At 46.2% G+C, this 24,905-nt stretch overlaps 1 protein-coding gene across 4 annotated transcripts in view; it reads left to right on the forward strand.

Annotated features, from left to right (window-relative positions):
- Nucleotides 1–24,905, forward strand: part of LOC118235703 (cell adhesion molecule 2-like) — a 338,507-nt gene that overhangs the window by 308,522 nt on the left and 5,080 nt on the right. For 3 of the 4 annotated variants that reach the window (XM_035433338.1, XM_035433339.1, XM_035433342.1), the window contains 4 exons: nucleotides 11,028–11,189; nucleotides 11,745–11,835; nucleotides 12,564–12,742; nucleotides 17,730–17,846. In XM_035433338.1, coding sequence (XP_035289229.1) covers nucleotides 11,028–11,189; nucleotides 11,745–11,835; nucleotides 12,564–12,742; nucleotides 17,730–17,846 — 549 coding nt within the window. The remainder of the gene's footprint in view (nucleotides 1–11,027; nucleotides 11,190–11,744; nucleotides 11,836–12,563; nucleotides 12,743–17,729; nucleotides 17,847–24,905) is intronic. The other variant, XM_035433340.1, reaches the window with a different exon arrangement.

The raw sequence follows: 24,905 nt of genomic DNA on the forward strand, positions 1-24,905 counted from the left end.
CGGAGCCAGCGGCCCCGCGATGCCGTCTGACTATCAAAGGCCAGATCGTTAAGCCCGCTCCTGTCCAGAGGATGAGCTTCGCAAATCCCATCAAAGTCGGATCCTGGCCGGCCTGCCAAAAAAAAAAAAAAAAAAAACAGCCGATCCAGGGGCACTCCAAAGAGGGAAGGGGGGGGGGGGGGTGTGCATTTGTTAACGCGAGCGGACCTTCAAAGCTCCAGAGCTGGAGTGTCTGCGATCGCACATTTTCGTGCCAGTTTACCCGGCTGCCGAATGTTGCAAATGCCGCTGGGTCCGTCCTTCCATGAATATGTTTAGTTCAGGTTCATATCTTTCAAAAAAAAAAATAAAACAAATTTTATATATTTTTTTTTTCATAGAGCCCCTTTCAGCCAAGCGGCTCAAAGTCCTAAACAGTGAAGAGGTGTCTCATTCCATCCCCAAATATCCCTCATGGTGGACATATATCCTTCTGGATATTCCCAAAATAACAGTTGAGGCTGAGAGGCAATCAGCTCTTTATTGTCTGAAAGGACATGGTGGATAAGCGCTATGCTGGATGCCTCTGGAATGTAAATACAGGACAATGCACTAGACAACAAAACTATGCAGTATGCATTTTTGCCACAAATTCAGATTAGATCATTTTCTTTTCTTTATCATTTTCTTTTTTATCTTTCAATTTTTTAATGCTTTTTGATTATATCTGTTGTATTTCCCATCCTCAAATAACAGTACAGTTGATTCTATAGTGGTGTGTTTACTGTGTTATTTGTTTTATTTTATTTTGCTATGTGATCCTCTCTGGTTAATTTGGTAGCAGTTTGATCAAGGGATCCCTCTCTACCTGCACCTTAGCCCTTTGAGCTGTGAGATATTTCATTAGAATGTTCTTTACTGAACATTCTAATGCTGATGTCACAATCAGTCCGGGTGATTGAAAATGATGGAGTTCTAGAACTCTGACTTAAAATTCTGAAAAGCATTCCAAAAAAAACCTACACTTCACAGGCTTAGGAGCCTTGTAGCAGTTAGGCTAAATGCAACCACCTTCCCAGCAGCCTTGATGCTGATTTAAACATCCATCTAACAGCTGGCATTTCTGACTGCACAGACCGCACTGTCACAGCTTTCAGGCTCCTGTGAATTTGATCCAGATAGAAGCGAGCGCCAGAACGTTCCAGAAACAGAATCTCCCAGCAGCCGCCTGGGCGTCCACTGCAGATGTACTGTAACCGCAGCCAGAGGCCAGTTTTCGTCATCCGTTTGTCAGGAACCCTGGTCATGCGATCGCGGTAAGTTCCGAGAAGCCGAACAGGCCTCCGGGCTCAAGTGGCGATCTCGGATGACCTTCTCCTTAATGTTTTTCTTTTTTTTTTTTTAAAAAGAGAGGGAGAGATAGATTTCCACCGGGTGAGGGGAGAGCGAATAGGAAGCGCTCTCTGCATCGAACGCCTCGCCCCGCGGAGGACGTGCCGCAGTGGCGCGCTGCGTCCAGTAGAGGCAGCGTGATTAATGTGACGAGGCCCGCCGACCTCTTTGAAATGCCAGCGCGCACACCGCCGACAATAAGAGACCAGCCGCGAGACGCCGCCTAGCATCAGGGATTCTCGCCTCTCGTCAGACCCGAAACTGAATCGGAGCCTTTTATTTCCCCGGTGTTGGTTTTTGTGTACACCTGAGAAGCCTGCGAGCGTACCTTTGACCTTTACTTTTCCCGCTCAAAAATGACCTCCCGGACCCTCGGAGTCTGATTTCAGGGACCGTCCGCTCAACAATGCAGTCAGTGTGTGTGTGTTCCACTCCGCAAAGGCTGTTCGTTCTTTTTGTGCGTCAGACGTCAAAAAAAAAGTAGGGATGAGGTTTGCCTAACATCAGAAGGAGTGTGTGTGTGTGTGTGTGTGTGTAAAAATGTAAAGTTAATGAAGCAAACTATTATGGAAAATAGGAAAAACTTCAACAGACATTCACATGGTGATTGTGTCTGCAAAAAAAGATGCTGAACAGCCAAGGCGGCCTTACTGGATATTTGATTTCAACTATTCTGTTGTGTGAGAGCTGCCAACTCGATGCAGTTGTGACCGTTAAGCACACTTTTTGTTCTTATCGGATTCAGATTTTTCTTTAAAGAAAAGGGCGGGGCCCGGGATGAAAGGCCTGCGCTTGATATTACCGCCGTGGCTGTCCCACACTCACGCTAAGAACGCCTTCGTCTGATTGATCTACGAGGGGAAGCCACGGAAACCGTATCCGCGCTCTCAGTCGAGCCCCTCGCCGTCTCCTGGCCCTAGTTACGGCGCACTGTTAACAGGGAAACTGATTATCTCTGAACGGGCGCCTTTTCGGATCGATGAGAATTCACTCCGGAGGGGGACGTGCCCTCCGATAAAACACATGGCCGCGTGCCCGAATGCGAATTGAAATTTCAGATGGTTAGCGTCTGCGTTTTTTGTTTCCCCCACAGTTTATCTTCGCTCGTCTACGCGGCCTGGGGACGCTTAAGTCTCTCTCTGTGAAATGAATATCACTGGGAGGCTTGGGCACCGATAGTGTCCCTCAGGCGCATGGGATAGGATGAGCGTCTTGAGTCTGTTAGATCAGGGCGCGGTGTGAAGATTGTTGTTATCTGTGTCTTTTTTGTCTTCGCTGTGTCACTTGGCCTCACACAGACCCTTTAATACCGACAGGAGGGTGATGCTGAGAAAAAGAAAGGGTGGAAGGGAGGGTGATGAGTGGGAGAGAGAGAGAGAGAAAGGGAGATGGAGAAGAACAGAGAGAGAGATAATTAGTTTGCTGTTTTATTTGATTTATTAATTTTTTAAACAAGTTATCTGTGTTTACCGACTCTTAATTGGCCGTAGGTATGTGTGTGTGAGTGAATGGTTTGTGTGCCCTGTGATGGATTGGCAACCTGTCCAGTGGATGTATTACTGCCTCTTGTCCAATGCATGCTGGGATAGGCTCCAGCACCCCCCCCCCCCCCCCCCCCCCTTGACCCTGACCAGGAATAAGCTGGCTGGATAATGGGTGGAGGGATGGATGTATTTGCCTTGGCGACATGGTGCCATGCATTTCCATGCCAATAGAATATATCTGAATCTGAGAGAGAGAGAGAGAGAGAGAGAGGGGGAATGCTTGTGAACGAGAAAAACAGCCTTCTCTTTAGTCTCCGCCCCCTCCCTGGCTACAGTCTGGTCTGTCACTCAAGCCCGTATCTGCCAGCTGCACTGGGGCGCAGGTTTCCTGACTGTGTAATTGCGCCAAATTAAGAGGAGCAAAGCAGACCCTTCTGTAAACAGAACCGGAAAAGCATTTCCATCTATTATACGTTTTTTTTTTTTTTTTTTTTTTTTTCCAAAAACCAAATATCTCAGGCGTGCAGTTGAGGGAATTGGGAGGAAAAAAAAAAGACACACACAAAAAAAAAAAAGCATTCATTTTGAGATGACATTTTTTTTTTTCCGCTTGTGTCCACTCGGTTTTTCCCTCCTAGTAAATGAATGTTTTCTTCTTGTCTGGGCCCTCCGCTTTCAGTTTAAAAAAAATTGTTTTGCAGGCTGTGGTTGAGCTGAAGCCCTTTTTGATGTCTCTATAGCTCTGAGCCAATGAGCTGTGAGCGGCGATGGATCACGTGACGGAATTAGTCATAACCAGTTTGGTACACTTCGACAAATTATCGCAGTAGGGGAAATGGATCCTGACCTTGGAGTACAACTGAAAAATAAGAGCTTTATATGTATGTATGGCTTCTTTCATAAAAAGAGCTTCACAGCATAGGCCGAACGGGTGACTGTAAAACAAATTCTAAAAGACAAAGGAATAAAACATGATAAAATAACGCAGTCAGTCTATTGTGAAACCGGCAAACGCAAAGGAATGCGAAAGCAGAGATTAAAGTGTAATCGTCTAAGAGGTGTCTTAAAGAAGTACGTTTTCAGATGTCTCTTCAGAGGCACTGGAGTAAGTTCCTCTTTCATCTGTGTGGGTAGGGTATTCTGTAGCGTGGGGACTCCAAATTAAAGGAAGCTTCCTCACTCCTTTTGTAAAACACTATCTTGTATAGAACAAGGTCGGAGTGCTCGTTTGGGCCCATATCTGATTTTTCAAAAAAGATTTCAGATGTGTAGCCATGTGCTAAGCCAGTCAATGCTTCAAAAGGCATTTTAAGAAGTTTCCTAATAAAAATGCAGTAAATGATGCACAGTTCATTTTAATATTTGCTCTCGTTTGTATTGGTTCTCCCAGTCATGTTTATCATTGTCGGAATGGCTGCTGAATCTGTAAACAGGTGCTGATTTCTAGGTGACCTTTCTTTTTTGACATTAAGTTTTTTAAAACAATATGCGTCTTACACAATACCTGCCAACCTTTTCCTTAATTAAACAGCTCTGCCACCTACTTATGAGTTCACATTTAAAGCCTGGATATTAGACAGAGTGTCTGTTTTGAATTTAAATAATAATAATAATAATAATAATAAAAATTTCCCTTTGATGCTTAGATGACCGTGAGACTGTTCGGCGTTCTCGGGCGTGCCTGTACCAGTGGGCGGGGGTGCGGGTGGAGGGGGGTGGGGGGGGGGGGGGGGGGGCGGAGGAACGGCCCCCTCCGAATCACTCTGTCACCTTTGTCTCTGTGGTTGTTCCAAACCCCCGGCTGTTTGAGGTGGAAATGAGCATCGAAATCCCCGAAAAAAAAGGGGAACTCTAATCGCCCCTTCGCGGCGCCGGCACACGGCTTCGGCTATCTCCGAGCGCCAGGAAAAGCGTTTCGACGTAAAAAAAGCTCCCAGACTTTAAAAACCCTTAAAACCCCCCTTAAAAACATTATAAGTGCTAAAGACACCTGTGTTTGCTCCAGACCTTGTCCTGCTATGAGGATAATTATAGCAGACGGCGTGTGTGATGGAGATTAGGACGCAGGTTTTCTCCCACAGCTGCTTTGGGAGCCTAGTCTAGGGTCTGTGCATTTTCTTTTTTGTTGTGGTTATTTCATTGCCGTATCTTTATATCTCTGTGTACACAGGTTATCTTTGAAGGTTTTTCTTCATGAATATCAACTCTCTCTCTCTCACACACACACAGAGAGCGAGCTACACTTGTTACCCTTAGTCGGAGTTCTCTTTTTTTTTTCAGAGGCTAGGATCAGGGTTTTTTTTTTTTTTTTTGTAGAAAATTGAAAATGGATCTTGGAAAATGGCTTGGCTCTCGGTCGTGTGTTATCTCAGCAGGGGAGGCTGGCTTTTGTGTGGAGCCCGGGCCCGAGTTCTGAAGCCTCGTTCTCCTGGCTCCGCGTAAAGCCCGCTCGCCCGCTCTCCCCTCGCCTCGCCTCACTCTCTTTCCCTGCCCAGGTACGATGGAGAGGAGGGGTAGGGGGGGACCCCACTAAATGCCGGAGTTAAAAAAACAAAGAAATCTGCATATCCAGAGCACTGCAGTGCACATAATGGGACAATACAAAATGGAAGTGTTCCATATCATTTTGGCGGAAGCTATATGACAGAGTGGGGGGCGGGATGGGGGGGGGGGGGGTTGATGACAGCAATCAAATTACCTAAAATCAGATCCGTTTTCAAATGCATTTCTTCTTAAAGGAGAAGTTCACTCAAAAATTAAATGAAGGTATGTTTCCATTCACCTGGAGTAATATTTGTCCATTCAGACGATTTTACTGAAACGTGATGAGTTTTCTAGATATTTGGGGCAGCTCACCCAAATAAAAATATAACTCGCTGGGTCCATCTTTGTGTGGCTTCAAAGCTCCAAAGATTTACATTCGAAAAGTCAACAGTAACTTGTTTCAAAATATAATCCTGCAGTTACTCAAGAACATCCACAGAGCTTGCTTTCTGCACTGTTCCATCGAACTAACCTACTTCTAATGAAGCCTGTCAACTGTGTAGCCTATCAGAGCAAAGTCTTGTGCAGGTGGACTAGTATGACACTTGAGTGGCCTCTCCGACCCTTTCTAAGATTAAGGACCTGTCCAGTTAAGAACATTCTATGTGATTAGAATGTTCTTAACTGGACATTCTAATGCTGATGTAACAATCGCTGCTGGTAACTGACAGCAATGGAGTTTTAGAACACACATTCCAAAAAACCTGCTCTTTGAATAGTTAAAGAGGAGGCAGTGTGTTTGGCTCTGTGGGTATGGAGGCTCCATCAGTGTACCCCGCTCCTCATCGCATTGCGATGGCGTCTCAGAACCCAGGGGTGCTCGGGTTCACCTCAGGCTCCCGCACTCTGTTTATTCGTTTGTATTCATCCCCACCGTCCCCCCCCCCCCCCACTCCTTCCCTTCAAACACGCCCCTGGGGGGGTCTCAGGTTCCCCAAAGTGATACACCATCTCCCCTCTGGCCTCTCCAGTCTTCCGAATGATAATCCTGCTTGCTCAGACACCTCTGAGCCGAACGGGCAGCCCCCCCCCCCCCCCCCCCCACGAGACGATTTTGATTGACAGCTCTGTTGCTATGGTGTTGGAGCTGAGATGAGCGTCTGGGGTGGGGTGGGGGGGGTAGTTCAGCTTTCACAACACGTCCTACACACTCCCCCACCACCCCACCCCACGGGCTTTCAGAGCACATGACTCCCCAACCACGGAGTCTCGTCCGACTCATCGCAAATTAGCTTCAGGAGATTAAGATCAAAGGGACGTCCTTTCAGTGGGGCGTCCGTCATTAATGGCTGCAATACGGTGAAATAATAGCCGCGCGTCACGCAACGAACAGCGCACAGCCAATTAACATGGAGCAGACCGGCCCCAACCGAACAAAAAAAATTAAAATAAAATATATAAAACCTACGGACGACTCATTTCCTCTGGCCTTGTTACGGGCTGGAACCCTCGGCCCATTTTTCATCACGTGATCATTTTCAAACGGCCGGGAGAATCGCACGTTTTTTCTTTTTTTCTTTTTTCCTTCTTTTTTAATTTCCCTTTTTTTTTCTCTGAAGCCTCTTTAGCGTAGTCAGCGCTCTAAAGCGGTTCCTTTTCTCGGGGATCCAGACGCGCCGAAATGTCTCCTCCCTTCCGCGCGGCGCTTCTCACAGGAAATATGTGGAGCGGCGCTGCGCGGAACCGGCGTCACGTAAAGTACCGGAATAAATTCCCTGCTTTATTCCCTCCTCCACCCCCCCCCCTCCCCATCTCCCCCCAACCCCCCCTCCCCAACCCCCCCCCCAGCCCCGCCGTTCATTGAAATTCACAAAAGTTCCCCGGAAAGCTTTGAGCGAAACGGCGGGGTGTAATTTATGTGCCGGGAGTGAAAGAGAGGGAACCTTCAGACACAAAAGTGAAAATTTCTTTCCCTCTTTCTTTCTTTCTCTCTTTCTTTCTTTCTCGAAATTGGAAAACGCTCACCTGGATGGGGTTGCGATACTTTCGCGAGGCCTTTCATCCGATTTGTCGTCGTAGATTAACGCCGTTAACGGCTTTTTCTGTGGCGTTTAATCCCCCGTTGCTTTTGCGGGTTTGTTAAAGATGCACGCCTCTACTCCACCAGCAGGTGTGCCCGCACAAAGACTACAACGGAACTCTTCGTCTCACCTGTACCTGTTCCTTCTCATCGGCTTCCTAGCCCGACGTGCATCAATATAACAACCTCCGCGCTTCTGTCGGAATCAGAAATTTGTGTCACAAACGCGGTGTTGAAATGTGTTAAATCGTGAAAGAGGGAATACTGTGATTTTCTGAGAAGGATAAAAACGTTTTCGCTAAACGTCTGGGGAGGTACGATAAGCGCTCAGGCCCGAACGCTGAATGCGGTGTGCTCCCGGTGTCCGTATCACACGTTCTGCACGCTGTAACTGACGAGCCCTCGATTTGGGGGAGACGGAAGAGGCTAATCCCGTGTGCCGTGGTGAAGAAGCCGGTAACTACTGAGCAAGCGTCATAAGAATCGCATGCATAAAGAACTAGAGAGTCCTGTAAAATAGAATTCAATAGATTAATCCTGTAATGAAGGGATTTTTTTTTTTTGCCTTAAAATGGCTCTGTGGTTCTGATTGAATTTCGGGGTATTTTTGTTGCTCTGTACTGTAAGCTTTCCTCTTTTGTTGGATTGAATATCAGTTTAACCCTTTAGAGGACTTTGGAGTCTTTGATTGAATCCGGGGGTTATTTCCATGCTGAGTTTCAGTGCTGAGTGGTTATTTCCATATCTTTATGATTTCCGTATCTTAACTCTCCGTTCGCCATGTGAAATGTTCAGAACATCTCCAGAGGACACTTAACAGCTTTTTTTTTTAGGTTAAACTCAGAAATGAGTGAGTTTTTTTTTTCCCCAGCAAGTTTCACATATGGCCACTAAAACTAACTATTTGGTCGGTAATGAAGAATTCAAAGACAAAGAAAATGATGACAAGCGAAACTTGCATTTTGTTAATAAGTTAAAGGAAAAAATTATGAAGAACTTAAACAGACAACCTTAACTGAGCAAAAGGGTTGCCTGTAACAAAAGCCAGCGTACCCAGGAGTCCACTGGTCTACGCTGCATCGATGAGACAGTACTCCACCCAGCCCCTAGGGGGCCTCAGTCAGTGACTTGAGGTCACACTGGAGGACCGCAGCAAATACCACAGACCCCTGAAGCACATTCACAGACACGTCTAGCAAGGGCTGCAGACTAGCACCGAACTGCGCCATCGGACATCGTCGGTTGCCAGGGAAACGTTAACGATCAGCGATTAATTGGCCCACTTATACTCTTAGCCACTGTTTCCTGATTATGGTCTTGGTGGAGGGCTGTGACTGCCAACTTGCCCCAGCTGGTTCACACTTTTAGATCTGCGCTGAACTAAACTGAGCTAAATTAAATTCTGCTCTGTTCTGCGATGTGATATCACTTGACAATGATTCATTGCTAAAAAATATAATACATTTAAAGTTCACTCACTCAAATGTTTAATTAATGAAAATGACATGGTTAAGAATAATTCTGTCATGAGAGATGTGTGTGTGTGTGTGTATATATACTATCTGGCCAAAAGTATGTGGACACCTGACACCCAGCATCTCATTCAACATCTCAGACAAAAACAGACAAAATGAATGAGGAAATAAGCCTCTATCACTCGAGAAATCATTTTTGCTCTTGTGTGCTTTTTGGCGGCCTAAAAACACCTCCAAGCACCCCTGCTATTTCCTTCCTCCGGTCTCGTATTGGAGGAGATTGCTCGAGAGAAGTCGAGCGGCGGCCCTGTCAGCCCAGATTTCCCGAGCTCAGCTGGAACTAAAACCTGCGCACGCTGCGGTCTGTCAGGAAGGCTTTCCGAGACGCACCGTGAGCTTCCGCGTAGATCAGCGGGCTCACGCCGCGCGGAAATTTCCTGGAACAGGATTCGCATCGTTTCCTCGTCTTATGAATAATACACGGCGGCCATGTTAGTCAGCCGTATGCAGCCATGAGGCTGTTCACGCAGAGGGAGATGCATACGATTTTCGACTTTGAAGGCCGAAGTTAGAAAAGTTCTGACTCGCCCAAAAACTTTGGGCTCGATGGTCTAGTCGCACGTTGATGTTAAACAAGCGTGAGACATCACGTCGCAGCCAGCCCTGAGCATGCTGTCCGATTGGCCGAGAGCCCACTGCACAATTAAGCTTTACATTTCCTGGACAAATGATGGTTGACTTGAGAGACAACGGTCTATCTGCAAAGACCGCAAAGCGCGCGCGCAAAAAAAAAAAAAATCAGAGATATAATCAATACTGCTGACAGGGGCATTGTGTGTGTGGGGGAACGGGATAAGCTTCTGTACGGGGTGGGGGAAGTAAAGTGTAGAGCTAAAAACGGAAGTTTTAGCGAAGCAGGGAATAAGTTTGCGAGCGGTCCAGAGGATAGAGCAGCCCGAGATTAGTGCAGTGGAGGATGTGCGAGCGGTTTTGTGTGAATCCAAGCGATTTAAGGAGAGCGGTAGTGTAACGCTGGTGTGGGTTGGGGGGGGGGATGGGGGGGGGGGTTTCACACTTGGCAGACGGGGGATATTTCTCCCCTAATCCCCCCCATCTGTCTTTTCAATAACACTGTCTCGTCCTTCACAGTTTTCGCCCCACTGACCTCCCAATCCCCACCCTACCCCCACCCCCCCACCTCTCCCTTCCCCTCTTTGAATAATGAGCTGTCCGGAACATTCTCTCTTCCCTTCCGGCAGTCGGTCCGGTCATAGCTGTGTGAAAGAATGGAAGAGATAATTGGAAGAGCAAGCAACAAAATGTCTGGACAAAACTGTTTTGGCAAGAGGTCAAACTCTGGTCAGCGCTGAACGGTTTGTTTGAAGAAAACAACAACAAACAAAAAAAAGTGCACTTTTTTTTGTAAGTCAGATTCGGGGACAGACGTTGATCGAAACGGAGCCTTCGCGCCCGTTGGTTAATTACCGTCAGTGCTGCAGGGATCCCAAGCTGCTTTTATGTCTGGCGCCCCCCTGGTCAGTGAGGTTAAACCGTCTGTTCTGTTTGTGCGTTTTTATTAGACGTGAAGCACTTCGTGGACCTGCCCTGTAACTCACTTGCACAGTCACTCACACACTCACTCTCTCACTCATTCATGTGCTCACTCATTCACTCACTCACTCACTCACTCACTCACCCTCTCACTCATGTACTTACACTCTCACTCACTCACTCAATCACTTACTCACTCACCCACTCACTCACATACTCTCACTCTCACTCACTCACTCACTCACACTCTCACTCACTAACTCACTCACTCACTCACTCACATCCTCACTCACTCATTCACTCACTCATTCATGTTTAGCAGGCTGATGAGTCTCCACAAGGGGGAGCGCGTATCACTCCAGTAGCTGAAACATGTGACTCTTTAAAGCATTTCTGGTGTGTCAGCTTGTGCCACACGTTGCCCTCCAGGTAAAGCACTCTACATTGTTTCAGCTCTTCAGCTGGGTTATGTGTGGGTTGTGGAGCTGAATCATGGGTAAAGTATCGGGGGGGGGCGCTACGTAAAGAGTGGCGCTTCGCGTCAGTGACACTGCGCGTCCTTTTTTTTCCGGTAACGCCAAGGTGCCAAGGAGGTGAATGCCAGCGGGAAGACGTTCACGGTCAAGAGCTCCCTGCAGCTGCAGGTGGACCGCAACGACGACGGCGTGGCCTACACCTGCCAGGTGGACCACGTGTCGCTGGCCTCGTCCCCCAGGCAGGCCATCGAGGTGCTGGAGGTCCACTGTGAGTAGGGACGTGAATGTGCTTTTCGTCATCATCGTCATCATCATCATCATCATCATCATCATCATCAAATCAGGATTATCCTCACTGTCATCGGCATGATCATAATCATAATAATCATTTTTAATAATCACTTTCATCATAATAGCCATAGTCGTTATCTTCATCGTCATCACTGTCAACATCGTCATGATAATCAACATCATCATTCATAATAATAGTCGTCACCCATCAGCGTAATAAAAATAGTAATCATCGTCACTTTCATCGTCGTCCATACTGTCATTCTCATCGTTAATGTCGTCTTCGTCAACATCATAGTCACAGTCATCTTCATCATTGTCACTACCACCATCATCATCACCAATATGCTCATCCTCATGCTATAATAATGATCAGCAAACGTTGCTTTTCTATGGATCCAAGCTGAGATTAAACCCTTCCCTGGACGAACCCGCCATCTTACTTTCCGCACAGGAAGGAAGGTAAGATGGCGGCTTAGCGGTCGACGGCTTCTTCCGGTGGCTGATTCGCTCTGTCTCATTCCGCCCCCAGATGCACCTCGTGTGGAGATCACGCCCTCCCTCACATTCCCACAGGAAGGAGACTACCTGAAGCTGGACTGCGTATCCAAAGGCAACCCCCTGTAAGTTATACGCAGGGTCACGCGTGTAATAATCAGAGGATTTTTTATACCACTGAATATTCATACTTAATTATTAAATTATTATTGGTACTAGTAGTGGCAGTTGTAGAAAGGTTGATGTAAAAGTTTAAAAGCTTAACAACCACATTTAAAACAGAAGTTTTTGTGGCTGTGTAAATAGAAAGTACAAACATTTAAAAAGCATTTATTTATTTAAGGAGTCAGTGACTGATAGCTGCAAACGGTTGCATAAAGTGAGGTTCTTTGGTAAATGCTCCCACTGAATGCTCGATATTCTCCATGGTTACGTTTGCACGGCTGTCTTTGTGAGTTAGCCACTGCGACCCTCATAAGGCAAGGTTAGCGCGCGACAAAGCCGAACGCCCTCGACGCTGACATCCCATAATATCTTCTCTGTGCTCATTAAAATGATCATTTAAGCTGAATTGCTTTTTTATACGGGGGCTCAGAAGGCTTCACAATGGCACAAAAAACAGAGCGTTCGCTGTATATTGATTTTACCCAATTTAGTCTCGTCCTCCTGTGGCCCGGAGGTATTGCCAAGGTCCTCCTAAAATTTGATTTCGAGCCAGTAAGTGTGTATTCCCAGCTCGGTCCTCACAAGGCAACAAGGTCTGACTCCGCCCCCACGGGGGACCCGCCCCCTGTGTTTAACGCTAAGCCCCGCCCGCCCCCCGTGTTTAACGCTAAGCCCCGCCCCCCCCCAGGCCGGAGCCGGTGCGGTGGACCAAGGACGGGGCGGAGCTCCCCTATCCCGATCGGATGATCGTGGAGGGGCGGGAGCTGACCATCACGGCCCTCAACAAGACGGACAACGGCACGTACCGCTGCGAGGCCCACAACCTCCTGGGCGGCAGCAGCGCCGATTACGTGCTCTACGTTTACGGTGAGTCCCGTCCCGCGGGGGGGTGGGAGGGTGGGGGGACGGCCCCTTGGAGGAGCCGGGTGCCCCACGGTAGAGACCCCCCCCCCCGGCCCCTGGGGTGCAGAGTCCCAGGTTTGGCACAGCGCTGGGTACTGTGTAGAATGAGGGGAAGCGATTGGTGTAGGCGGGCTGAATGGCCACACCTGGGATTTCAGAAATTTTATTTCCTTTTGTTTTATTTTATTTCCATGCTGATGATGCCAGTGATGATGTGTTGCTGTTTTAGGTTATTGATTTACATGCGCAAAACAGAGAAAGAGGAAGATAAACACTGTGAAGCAAAACAAATATACTCTTGCTCAGGACAAGGGAAGAAAATCCAGTAATAGGTTTATTTGCAGGGCCCCTCCCTTCAAAATAGAAGTTCAGTAATTAATCAAGGAAAGAAATTGGAAAACAGCATCATGAAAATAATGCACAAAAAAAAAAGTGAGAGGGAAAGCTCAACTCAACAGCCGCTGATGTGTATCGCCAACCTTGGCAACACATAGCAGCCAGAGCACTCTCTACACAATGCATATATCAGAACCGATCAGTGAACTCGCTAAGAGCCGCCGCTCACTGATTGGTTCTGAGATCAACTTCGAGTTGTAGGTCCTTGTTCCCAGAAGCAGGGGGGGGGGGGGGGGGGGGAAGCACATGCTGGAGGTTATACTCGGTGGTATTGTAGCGCTCCTGTTGTGAAGTAAAGAAGCCAGAAGCCGTCAGAAAGCGGAGCATCTGAGAGTCCGGAGGACAGCTGGTCACGGCAGCGATGGTGACCTTGGACGGCGCACTTCTGACATCATCAAAACAAGCGCTGCCTGAACACACGGGGGCGAGAAGCCAGCTGATGCCAGAGGGAGGCTAATTTTAGTGTCAGCGTTCCCAGAAAAACACAAAAGCGGCCCCGGCTCACACAGCTGTCCGACAGGCTTGATCACCACCGCCGGGTCGACCTTTAAAAATCATCAGTAATGGCGGTCCTTTTACAAATGCTAAAAGTATTGATGACTGTCCGCGATTCCGCCTGATTCGTCAAGACGTGGCTTTGAGGTTTCCCGCGCTGCGATTCGCGGCGGTGGTGCGATTGTTACGCGCGATCGGAAGGTTGATCGCCGCCTCACTGCGCGAGCACTCAGCGGTCAAGAAAATGGCCGACAGAATTGAAGACATTCCATTCCCTCCGGTTTCCTGTTTTGAAAGCGTTCGATTCTCCGCTCAGGAAGCGTTCCGGTGTTCTTGACGACCGTAACGGCTACCTGTTGCCCTGTTGTGTCATGGCCTGATACCTGTATATAGCTATGCCAGGTCAGTCACCTGCTGTGGAGGTAAAGGAACTGTGTGAGTCAGTGACTCAGTGTGAATGCCTGGATACTAATAGGGTTTTTTTTTGCTTATGGCTGAATAGATGTAAAAGCATCAAAGGTCAAAGTTTGTGTGGTTAAAACATTAGAAGCCACTTGCAAAACATCTCTTGCTACTGTATGTCTTCTGGGAGATTAGTGGAGAATCTTGACAAAAATACACTCTCTTGGTTGATGTGCATTTATATTAAATTTACTGCAGGCTTTTAACCAGGCTCGAAATATCCTGTCTGCAGCAGGGAGCTCGTTCCACCACTAGGGGGCGTGACCGAGGGGAGTGTCCCTATAGGGACAGGACAGGAGTGAAAAACCGAGAATGTGAAATGAAGAGGTCTGGCGGGAGCTTGAGGAAACCTCGAAAGCTTACCGCTAACTGCCGCTACAGTTTAGTCATCCGGCAGCAGCTTTAAAAAAAAGTGCATTTAACTTGGTAAACAGTCACCACCCGCTAGGGATGGAGTTACAGTGATATCAGTGCCACCATCAGAGCGCATTCCTCAATACCTGTGAGAGAAAAGTTCATTTTTTTTTAAAAGAAACTTTGAGATATAGTCAGAGAAGGTGAGTTTTTTCAAGATGTTTCTGGAAAACAACCAGTGAATCTGCCTCCCTGACTAATTCCTGAGGGGAATTTTGGGGAATAGCCCATAGCCCCAAAGACCGGATGAATGGAAAGATCCTCTGTCGCTCGGAGCCTTGGGGGGTTTCAGGGTAAAAGCAGGGAAAAGCGGTAAAGAAGAAGAGCCTCATTAACGATGACAGGATCCACCGGAATACATTTTTACCGCGGCGAACGGCTATTCATCAAGAACGACATCGACCGAGCTCGCCCGCCGCCGCCAAGTAATTCGCTAACGACGCAAGCGCAGAGAAGGAACCGCTCTCTTACTGAGAGGGGGGCGCAAAGCTCGGCATTTATCACCATTTCCAATTATTTATGAAACCTTACCCGTGGAAAAAAAAAGGGCTGGAATTAGGACAGGGTGGGTAGGGGTGGGACTCGTGATGAAGCGTCTATCTATGAGAGCCGAAAGAGTAATGAATAGAGAGGTGGAATTGGAATTAGGTCGTCGGCCTCATCTGTTTTAGCATGGCCGTGGCAAAATGGCCGCCTGATGCGTCGGGTCGCCGTGCGCCGGCTGGACTCATGACAAGGAGTTGGGGGAGGGGGGGGGGGGAGGGTTCGGGGAGGGGCGTGGCCTCGTTAAGGTGCGCATGGCTCACCTGAAATCGTCTTACCTGTACACCCAGGCTTGTGTGGAGTGGGAAACAATCGCAGTGAGGGCAACGTACGGTGTAGTGCCTCCTTTTGATTCTTTGTCCTCAAATGCTGCAATGGACAGATGGTGTCCTGCATTTGAAATAAAATCCTAAAATAACCACCCACTCCACCCCCCCACCCCCCCAAAAAAATATCATCAGCACCCCATGCAATGTCCATCTGGCTTAAAATGCTAGGACACCTCTGGCCCTTCCCATTGGCTGCATCTTCAGGCGCTAGAACTTTCCGACATTCTCCAGCGTCTGACTCTCCCCCCCCCCCGCCCCCTCGCACTCGCCAACCCTCCACCCACCAACCACAGCCTCCCTCCGCCACTTCCCCTCCCGAAGGTCTCGAGCAAATTTAATTAGCACCCGCATACCGCCATTCACGCCCTCGTCTACGCCCTGCTTGCGAGAATGCCGGGTCGCCATAACAACAAGACCAACAAAAGCGCTTAATGACGCCGGCGCTGTAAATCTGACAACCCCACCCCCCCCCCCCACCCCCGTATAGGAAAGGTAATTAGGTGTCACGTAGTGCGAGCGCACTGTCTGAATTCATTACCGCCATTTCTAAAGCTTCCTACCTGTTCTTCGCCGTCGACGGCTATCAGCACATCCCTTAAGCCCTGTTTAAGTCTCCGTAATTTCATTAAAATGCATTTTTTTCTGTCAGTGTGATATGTATTTATGTATTTATTTATTTGTTTAATCAAATAAAGACAAAGTGCTTAGCACTTGGTATCGCAGGAAGGTTCTGCTGGTGTTCGTTCATACTGAGTACTAAACTGACCCGTTATTTCACCCGTAACTTACCTCATTTGGTTTCTTGGTTCTGAACTGATCTCTAATTTTAAGGTAAAAACCTTGATATCTTCTTAATATTGTGTGCAATTGGGTTTAAGATTGCATTGTTTATTAAAGGTTAATAACACTTTTATTAAGTGTTAATAAAACCTTTATTAAAGGTTAATGAAACCTTTAATAAGTGCATAAAGGTGTGTGGACTATTCTTACATGTAGTGTACAGCAAACAGAACAAGACATAAACACCAAAGCCTTTTTTAGTTTGGCAAAAGAGAGGGGGGCAATAGAAATAAAAAATAATTGATTATACTTGGCAGATATTACTCATAAAGGGGATTACAGTGGACTTATCAATTTAAGACAGTCAGGTTTACATTCATTTTAATCCATCAAATTGACAGACTGTTAAAAATCCATAATTACATCACATTGCATTGCATTACAGTCACTTAACAGAGCAGAGTCATCATCAGGTTTTTTTTTTCCTGTCAATGATTCTCTAAGACCATCAATCAAAATGGCAGGTATTCTATCGTTCCAAGATATATTATCTTTAAATGAAAACTGTATTGAACCAAAATTGTGAATATTGTGTTTTAAATCTTGATAATGCCAGATAATGATTGGCTCACGTTATCAAAGCAAGAGAAATGAATTTCAATTATATGATTTACATTCCCAGTATTTCTCTCTTACTGTCAGATTTCTAACCATGACTTGTTAGTTAGCTAGCTGGGTAGCCGGCTAACTGGACTGACTACTGGAATGGCTTATAGGGAGCTAGCTATAGGCTGCCGGGGGCGGGGGATGGGGGGCAGGGGGTGCTTAGATTGGGGTTATTGTGGAACTGCATCTGTCAATTGGGGCACCCCAAGGCTATTGTAAGGCTATTGAATGAGAAATATGGAGTGCTGTATATTTAGCAAGTACAAGTCCCTTTACCTTTGTCATACACTGTTAGGAAATAATGTGCAAAAATTGTACCTGTAGGGTGTGTAATGGCTTGTCACTGGGGTAGTACCCTCAAATGGCCGCCCATTGTACCCTAACCCTAACCCTAACCCTAACCCTTTTAGATTAGTATCCTAAGGTACAAATATGACCCAGTGAGGGAACATTGCACCTTAGAGAAAAAAACTCCCTACTGTACCCCTTCTTCTTACAGTGTGTTATAATTTTTGGATAACATTAATTTTATGTATTATTTTGTTGCATGCTATGTGTATTACTCACATATGTCCAGTTCATGTCATGCTTTCCTTTTATGAATTTATGAGTATAGATTTTGTATGGAGTGTGAACAAAATGTTTCCTGTGGTTGTGATGTCATTTAATCATTCCCGTTTAAGTTGTACCTTGTATGTCTTTGTATTATTATTATTATTCTATTTATTTATATCATAAGAAATTGAGTTTGTTTTTCCATTGTTGACTTGATTTGCCCTTTTTTGCGTTGTCTGTCTTATCTGTTTCCCTTTGTTCTGTTGTCCCTGTCTTTGTGTTACGTCACGCCCGTCCGTGCCGTTCACCAGACGTCCCCACCACAATGCCTCCATCTCCAACTCCCCCCCCTCGACCCGTCCTCCCCGACACAACCGCTTTCTTAGACACCCGCGTCACCAAACCCACCGCCACCGGCATTGAGAGAGGTAGAGTACGGTCCCCCCCCCCCCCCTCTCCTGCTGAGCGCCGCTCGAGCACGAATAATCACAGCCTCTTCCCGCCGCCCTCCTTCCTCTCTCCTCTCCTTCCTCTGCTTCTGAGGTAGAGCACGACTTAGCGCCACCTTCACCCGTCTCCTCCTCTTCCTCCTCTGATGCAGAGCCTTGATTTGCGTAGTTGCCTCTAGTGCGATAGAATTGTGTTTTGCAAACTTCCCTCCAATACAGTAGAATGCTGTGCTGAAAACTTCCCTCCAATACAGTAGAATGCTGTCTTGCAAACTTCTCCAACACAGTAGAATGTTGTTTTCAGAACTTCTCTATACATTAGAATGTTGCTCAAAGAACTTCTCTGCAATACAGTTGAATGTTGTCTTCCAAACCTATCAAGTACAGTAGAATGTTGTTTCAGAACTGCTGTATACAACAGAATGTTGGTTAATGAACGTCTCTGCAATACAGTACAATGTTGTTTTCCAAACCTCTCTGCAGTTGAGTGTTGTTTTTTTAGAACTTATCACCAGTAGAATGTTGTACTCCTAATTTCTCTACAGTACAGTAGAGAAATCTACTTTATCTTCCTCTCTTATTCTATGTCTTCCTTCCTCCATCCTCCTCTCCTAAGTATTTGCCAACCTTCCATTTGCAGCAGGGAGTCGCGGATTGTGTATTTCCCAGAAGGCTTTGCACTGAAGAGGTTAACTCAGCCTTTTCCAAAATCTAGAGCCCTCGTACACTGCAGGACTCCCTCCATGGTAGATTGAACTTTCAATTTCAATTCAGCATGTTCAAGACAATAAGAGAATAGACCTTTCTTTCGTTTTTATCCTTTTTTTTTTGTCCCCGTTGCACTTGATGAGATATAGACTGCCTGTCTGGGGAATACAATTCTCCCGGGCTTGCAAACAGGGTTTCAGATAAGCTAGGGCTGCCTTCAGAGATGGCCTTCAGGAACCCTGTGTGTCTTCCCCACCACGCAAACGCAGCCAGAATCAGATGTTATCTTGGTGGGTCATGAGTAAAAAAAAATATATATATATCATTGTGATGGAGGATATTACATAGTTTTCTGTGCATAGTTTTCTTTGGTTCAACTTTGTCAGTGCTTTTGTGATAGTGTGTCTTTACAGTACACCTACTTCAGGGTCCATTTAGATTCAGATTCAAATTCAGAAAACTTGATTTTTTTCCTTTAGAACTTCATGTGAGAGTGGTATCAAACATGCACAAACATATACCATTAAACACAGCGACAAGCAATACAGTGAAAAATATAAATTGATGTAAGCGCTGCTTAAAAACACGTCTTAAAAACTGTCCTGGTCTGTGAAATAGTTTCACGAATGTTCGACTGCGAGAGCAACCGAGGGTTTCTCTGCACAGACCTGCAGCCTGGGCTCTGAGCATCTGAACATTCAAGCTTAGAACAGAAGCAGCGTGATTTATCGGTCGTGGAAAAACTCCCCCCCCCCCTTTGTTTAAGGTGATTTGTTGCTTTTTCCAGCTGAATAATTCATTTTAGGCTGGAGGTAGAACGGCACTGTTTGTATTTGTCCTTCTAACGCGGGAGGTTTAGTCCATCGGAGAGCCAGTGCTCCTTTACACCCTCTTCTTTAGCACGCTGAGTTTTTTTCTTTTCTTTCTTTCTTTCTCTCCTCTCTCGAAAATGTCAAAAACTCCCCGCCCCAACTTTTAATGAAGCGTCGTTTGTTTCATCAGAGTAAGAAAATTTTCTCTGCGGGAAAGGGAGAATCTGTGCGACGTGGCAGAATCTGTCCACTCCTCCTGAAAGCACGGAGGTGGTCTGTTCAGGGGGGCAGCCGGGAATTCTGGGTCCCCTAAATGAATGGTCCCCTTAGTGGGCATGAAGCATATTGCCGATAATGTGTGCCCATCACTCCCCACCTCCTTTGGGCCCCCAGAATTATTACATTTCTCCCCACTTACAATGGCACTGGGTCTATTGTTTGAGTCTCTCCGACACCTCGACACCTCCTCCTTTTGAGAAACCTGCTCCCATTGGCTGTGCTCAGCCATATCGCTGGACCCGTGAAGGTCACCGGTGGCTCGAAATAGCGGAGCGTGTCAAATCCGCGGTTGCCCTTAACAACCGTTTTCCCTTAATTTTCGAGACTGTGGGAGTGGGCGGCGTGGGAGTGATCATTATCATCGTTATTATCAGGTATCATAGCCATTACAGTCAGCCTTATTTTACCGAGAAGTCACATTGAGATGAAATCTCTTTTATAAGTCAGAAGTAGCCAGGACAGGACGGGGGGGTAATAAAGCAGCTGAGCAGTAATTACTAAAAGTAGGGGTCGCCTCGTCCTGGGACAGCCCGTATTTCAGCCCAAAAAAGATTTGTCCCATACGTCGTGCCCGTTGTCCCCTATTTCCGAAATGTTGCATGTTCTGCATATTCTGTCAATGACAAATAACTACGTATAGAGATAAAATTTAAAATAACGTGAAAATGCTGTACGGTTACTGTGCAGCACAAATGTAGTTTTTTTTTCTTTTTAAATCAATGTACAACCGAGGGAATGACGGAGAGACGGAGGGGGGGGGGGGCGTTGGGTTTGTAGAGCAACGGGCCCGGGGGGGTTAGAATAGGCCCGAGGCGCCGTTTACCGCTAAACCCTGCACTCCAGCGACGGCCACTCGCCCCAAAACCTTGTTGATGCAGAGTTACGTAATTTTTATTTTCTTTTGTGGTTACATTTAAATGTATGTCACATTGCAATCATGATGCACTTACACAGAGCAGTGGACAAATCAGTGTGGTTACCCACACACACACACACACACACACACACACACACACAAGAGATTCTAGACCATACTTTTGAATTATTATTGATTTTCTTAATGGAAGGACTGAGTGCACCATAGTAATAAAGATTTTGGCTAATAAAAGGAGGAGACTGGCTCGACTGGGTCATTCTGACTGAGTTATCTCTGGGGGGGGGGGGGGTTAATATTCACACAGCAGACCTGAGTGCTCCCCCCTCCCCCCCCCCACCTTTAAGGACAAAGAGAAGCACAGGAGAAATTAAAAAGTAATACCAAAAAATCTTTCTCGTGTCACCGTGGAGGGCAGTTATTGACGATCTGTCGGCGTGGTAAAAAGAATTACTGTACGCGACCGAAAAGAAAACACCATTAAATCCTCGAGTGGGGTTCGAATTACCCATATAATAGCCCCTTTATTCATTACACTTCTCTGGCAAAAGACAATTTAGGTAATCTATTGGAAGTGGGTAGCAAGGTGGTTTAATTCTGCTCACATCCGCATTTAATAATGATAATTTTATACGGGAGACCTCCAGCATTCGATGATGTAATCCCTCATAGGGAAATGACTCTCTCTGGGAGGGAGAGATTACGGTCGCTTATGAGCTAGTTTGATTGCTATTGTTGCGTGTGTGTGTTGCTTAGCAACCGGCACTTACGTTTTGTTTCTCGGTTAAAGTAATTCGGGCATCCTGGTGAGACCTCGACCCTCCCTCCAGACACGCCATTTTTAACAATTAGGAAGCGGTAATTTGTTTTTAAATCTAATTAAAACACTCTGACCCACAGCACATTGCCCACGCCCGTCTCTCCCCTCCTATGTGTTTTTCTTAAAATTTGTCTCTCCTCGGCATTTAAAGCAGTTCATTATTCACGCGATGCAATTTAGCTCGTGGAAGGGCGGCGGGCTTAAAGACAAGCGCACCGCGCAAGATGGAGGGAAAAGGGGTGAAATTAACTCATTTATTTTTGATTTATTTATTTATTTATTAGATTTTTTGACTCTCGTCCTGCCAGCCTTCGTGTGAGGCCGCTGGTCGCCAGGCGATCGTCCTTTTTACGGAGGTTTCATCGTCTTCGCCGCCGCTTATATTTTTAATTAGCCCCCCAAAAGCTGCTGAATTCTCAGTTTCAGCTTAACATGGGTGTAATTGACTTGTCGAAGTGTGGAGTCGGTAAATTTCGCTTTGTGTCTGTTTTTCCCGCTTCATTACACGCTTGTGCATGCATGTGTGTGTGTGTGTGTGTGTGTGTGTGATTCTGTGAGCTTGATTGTGTATGTGAGGGAGTTTTATGTGTGTGTCTGGAAGTGTGTGTGTGTGTGTGTTTTTGTGTGTGCGCGTGCATGAATGTGTGTGGTCGTGTGCATGTACATTTTCTTGTGGGCTTGATTATGTATGTGTGAGAGACTTTGTGTGTGTGCATGTTTACATGTCTGTGTGTGTGTATGTGTGTCTGTGTGTGTGTGTGTATGTGTGTGTGTGTGTGTGTGTGTGTGTGTGTGTGTGCGTTCTGCATTATAACTGGACCCACTCCAGTGGTTTACACTTCCACTGCTGGAATATCACCCACTGGTAGAGCTCTACTGACCTCAAACCATCCTTCCCATTCGAACCCTCCCAGCTCCTCCTCCTCCTCCTTCCCCCTGCATTAGCATCACCATCATCACGTTTATCCACGCTCGGGCCAGGCCCTCCCGAAAATTAATTCTCTCCGAATTAATTACAGCCCCCCCCCCCCCCCCCCCCCCCTGTTGTCAGACAGACCCACGGAGCCCCGCCCATAACGGGGGTGTGAAGTGATGACTCGAGGATCGGGCGTAACCGGTTAGGCCGCGATCGGCGGCGTTGGCTCGGCGGGGAAACGGCGCAGATGGCGACGGCGGCGGCGGCCGTGCCAAGTTCCGCCTCTACCCCTCTCCTCCTCGCTGCTCCTGGAGGGGGTGTTACAATTGCGGGCTCGTTTGCTTGGGGGTGGGGGGGGGGGGCTATTAGTACGTTGGTGGGCTGTGGTAATTAATTGCCCATTAAAATCTGCTGAAGCAAAAAGGTGATGCTAGCACAGCGTGTCGCTAACGCAAGATTTTTTTTTTTTTTTTTTTTGGAAGATGATGAAAAAAATATTTGATAAATAAACGGTAGGTGTGTGCGTAAAAATTATTGCAGTTGCAGTATTGAATCCATCATAATACGAAAATTGAATTTGGGAAGGGCTGGGGTGGTTGATGGCTTTTGTTGTCGACCAGCACTAAAACACCTGATGCAGCTAATCCATTGAGCACGGACTTCAGTCCAGACATCGATGGGCTGTGTCAGGTGTTGGAACAAAACCACGCGCTCCCATCAGCCCCCCCCACTGGGGTACATTGTACAGCCACAGAAGTAGTTTTTTTTTTCTTAATAATGAATAATAGCCTGCTTTGTTAGCGAATACTGTGGCAGCATAGTCCACATTTCTCAACGGAAACATCTCCTAGTAACAGTGAGTCCTCCAATCGGCTGGAGCTTCATTTTCAATAGCATTTTTTTTTTCAGAGGACGACAACTGTAAGACACCATTTACTATGAGGATGATAGACACTCCAACTTCCCAGAATGCATTGCAAATATTCTTCTGCTGCGGAGGGCAGACATTAGAACAGTTCTTCAGTTTACCTTCTCTTTCGTCAACTCCACACAGTGAAATTTCCTCAACTCTAACAGTGTACATATTGGAACCACATGTACTCTGTAAAAAGTTTAGTTAAAACCGAACATTTTACACTGGGCAGGATTCGAAGAAACCAAGCTCACAGTCCATCTGGAAACACAAAGAAACATGGGGGAAAAAAACTCCATATTGGCTCTGCAGATAATGGATTGAAGAAGCTAAATGGAGAGTGCACTTACTTTCACCTCCCTCATCAGTCTGTTTGCCCTCCAGCTGAGACTTTAATTGTATAATTGAGCTCATACTTGAAGTAATAACTCGCTTAATAAGATGAGTTTTCCACCTCATTGCACTTCTCAATCATGTTTATGTTTTGCGGATTAGACACTCGGTAATTTGGTCAATTATGTTTAGTTTTTTTTTTTGCTTTTTGCTTTTTTTTGTTTCTGTGTAGCTCGAGATGAGTTCTTAAATGCCACAGGGATATATGTGCAATTGCTTGGCATTTTTACACTTTTTAAAATGTCTGCGATGGAATCACAGGAGCTGTCATTTGCGTATATTCCATCAAGCATCTAAATGCTGCTTTTAGATTATTAAAAGGATCAAATTTATGTGGAAGGATCAAATTTATTTAACTTAATTTTTCTTTTTTCACATTGTCACTTCCTCACTCATACTGAAATGGAATATACAATATTATTTTGCACATATTTGAACATTTCGACTTATGGACTCATACAATATAGAGATAAATACTCTATACGTCACTACAATGCATTTTTAGCATATACAGTATATGTATATAATATAATGATATTATATATTTCTGAATGCATAGATGTTTATTGATATATATTTTGTTGCAATATACTTTCGTATCTCAACAATGTAATTAATTTCCATACATTGCTACATATTCAATTTCACCAGTATTGCTTACCTGTATATGGCTCAGGGGCATATATTTTTTTAAAATCTCTAGCTGTACAGTCTTTCTATTAGAAGTGAGCGGGTGAGAGGTTCAGTTGAGCATGAAATCAGAAGACGCCACACTTGCTGTCAGCAATAAAAGGGGGACATTAATGTAACATCTAAATGCATTAACATGACCCCTCTTTCATATTTACGCACAACGTTTCGCTAAGTCTTTATAGGCAGCCATTCAGACATGCAGAAATGCACAGAGGCGATAATCTCCCTGTAGTTTGTGGCCTACGGCTGTAGCGCGGGGGAACACAGCGAACGCTTCGCATTAATATCAATATCCACCTCGACATACACCCTGCAAAAGGCGTTCAGGTGGAAGCCATTTTCTTTCTCAAGAACGTTCTCACCGTTCTTTACCGATCTCGCGCGATTCCAGACGGCCATTCAAAGCATCCATCTCTTTTTCCTCATCCTTTTTTTATTTTTTATTATTTTGGAAGGTGTTGGTCGCCCGTCTCAGACTCTACCTCCGGGCTGTCGGCACGCGTGTTTTTTCAAGAAGCCGCAAACTGGAAGGGGAAGAGAGAGAGAGAGAAAGAGAGAGACGGAAGATTAGAGAGAAGCGGAACGCGTAACGTGTGTCTACGGTGGCGAGCAGACGCGTACGCAGTCAGG

Source organism: Anguilla anguilla, chromosome 9 (assembly GCF_013347855.1).
Source record: "Anguilla anguilla isolate fAngAng1 chromosome 9, fAngAng1.pri, whole genome shotgun sequence".
Lineage (NCBI taxonomy): Eukaryota > Metazoa > Chordata > Actinopteri > Anguilliformes > Anguillidae > Anguilla > Anguilla anguilla.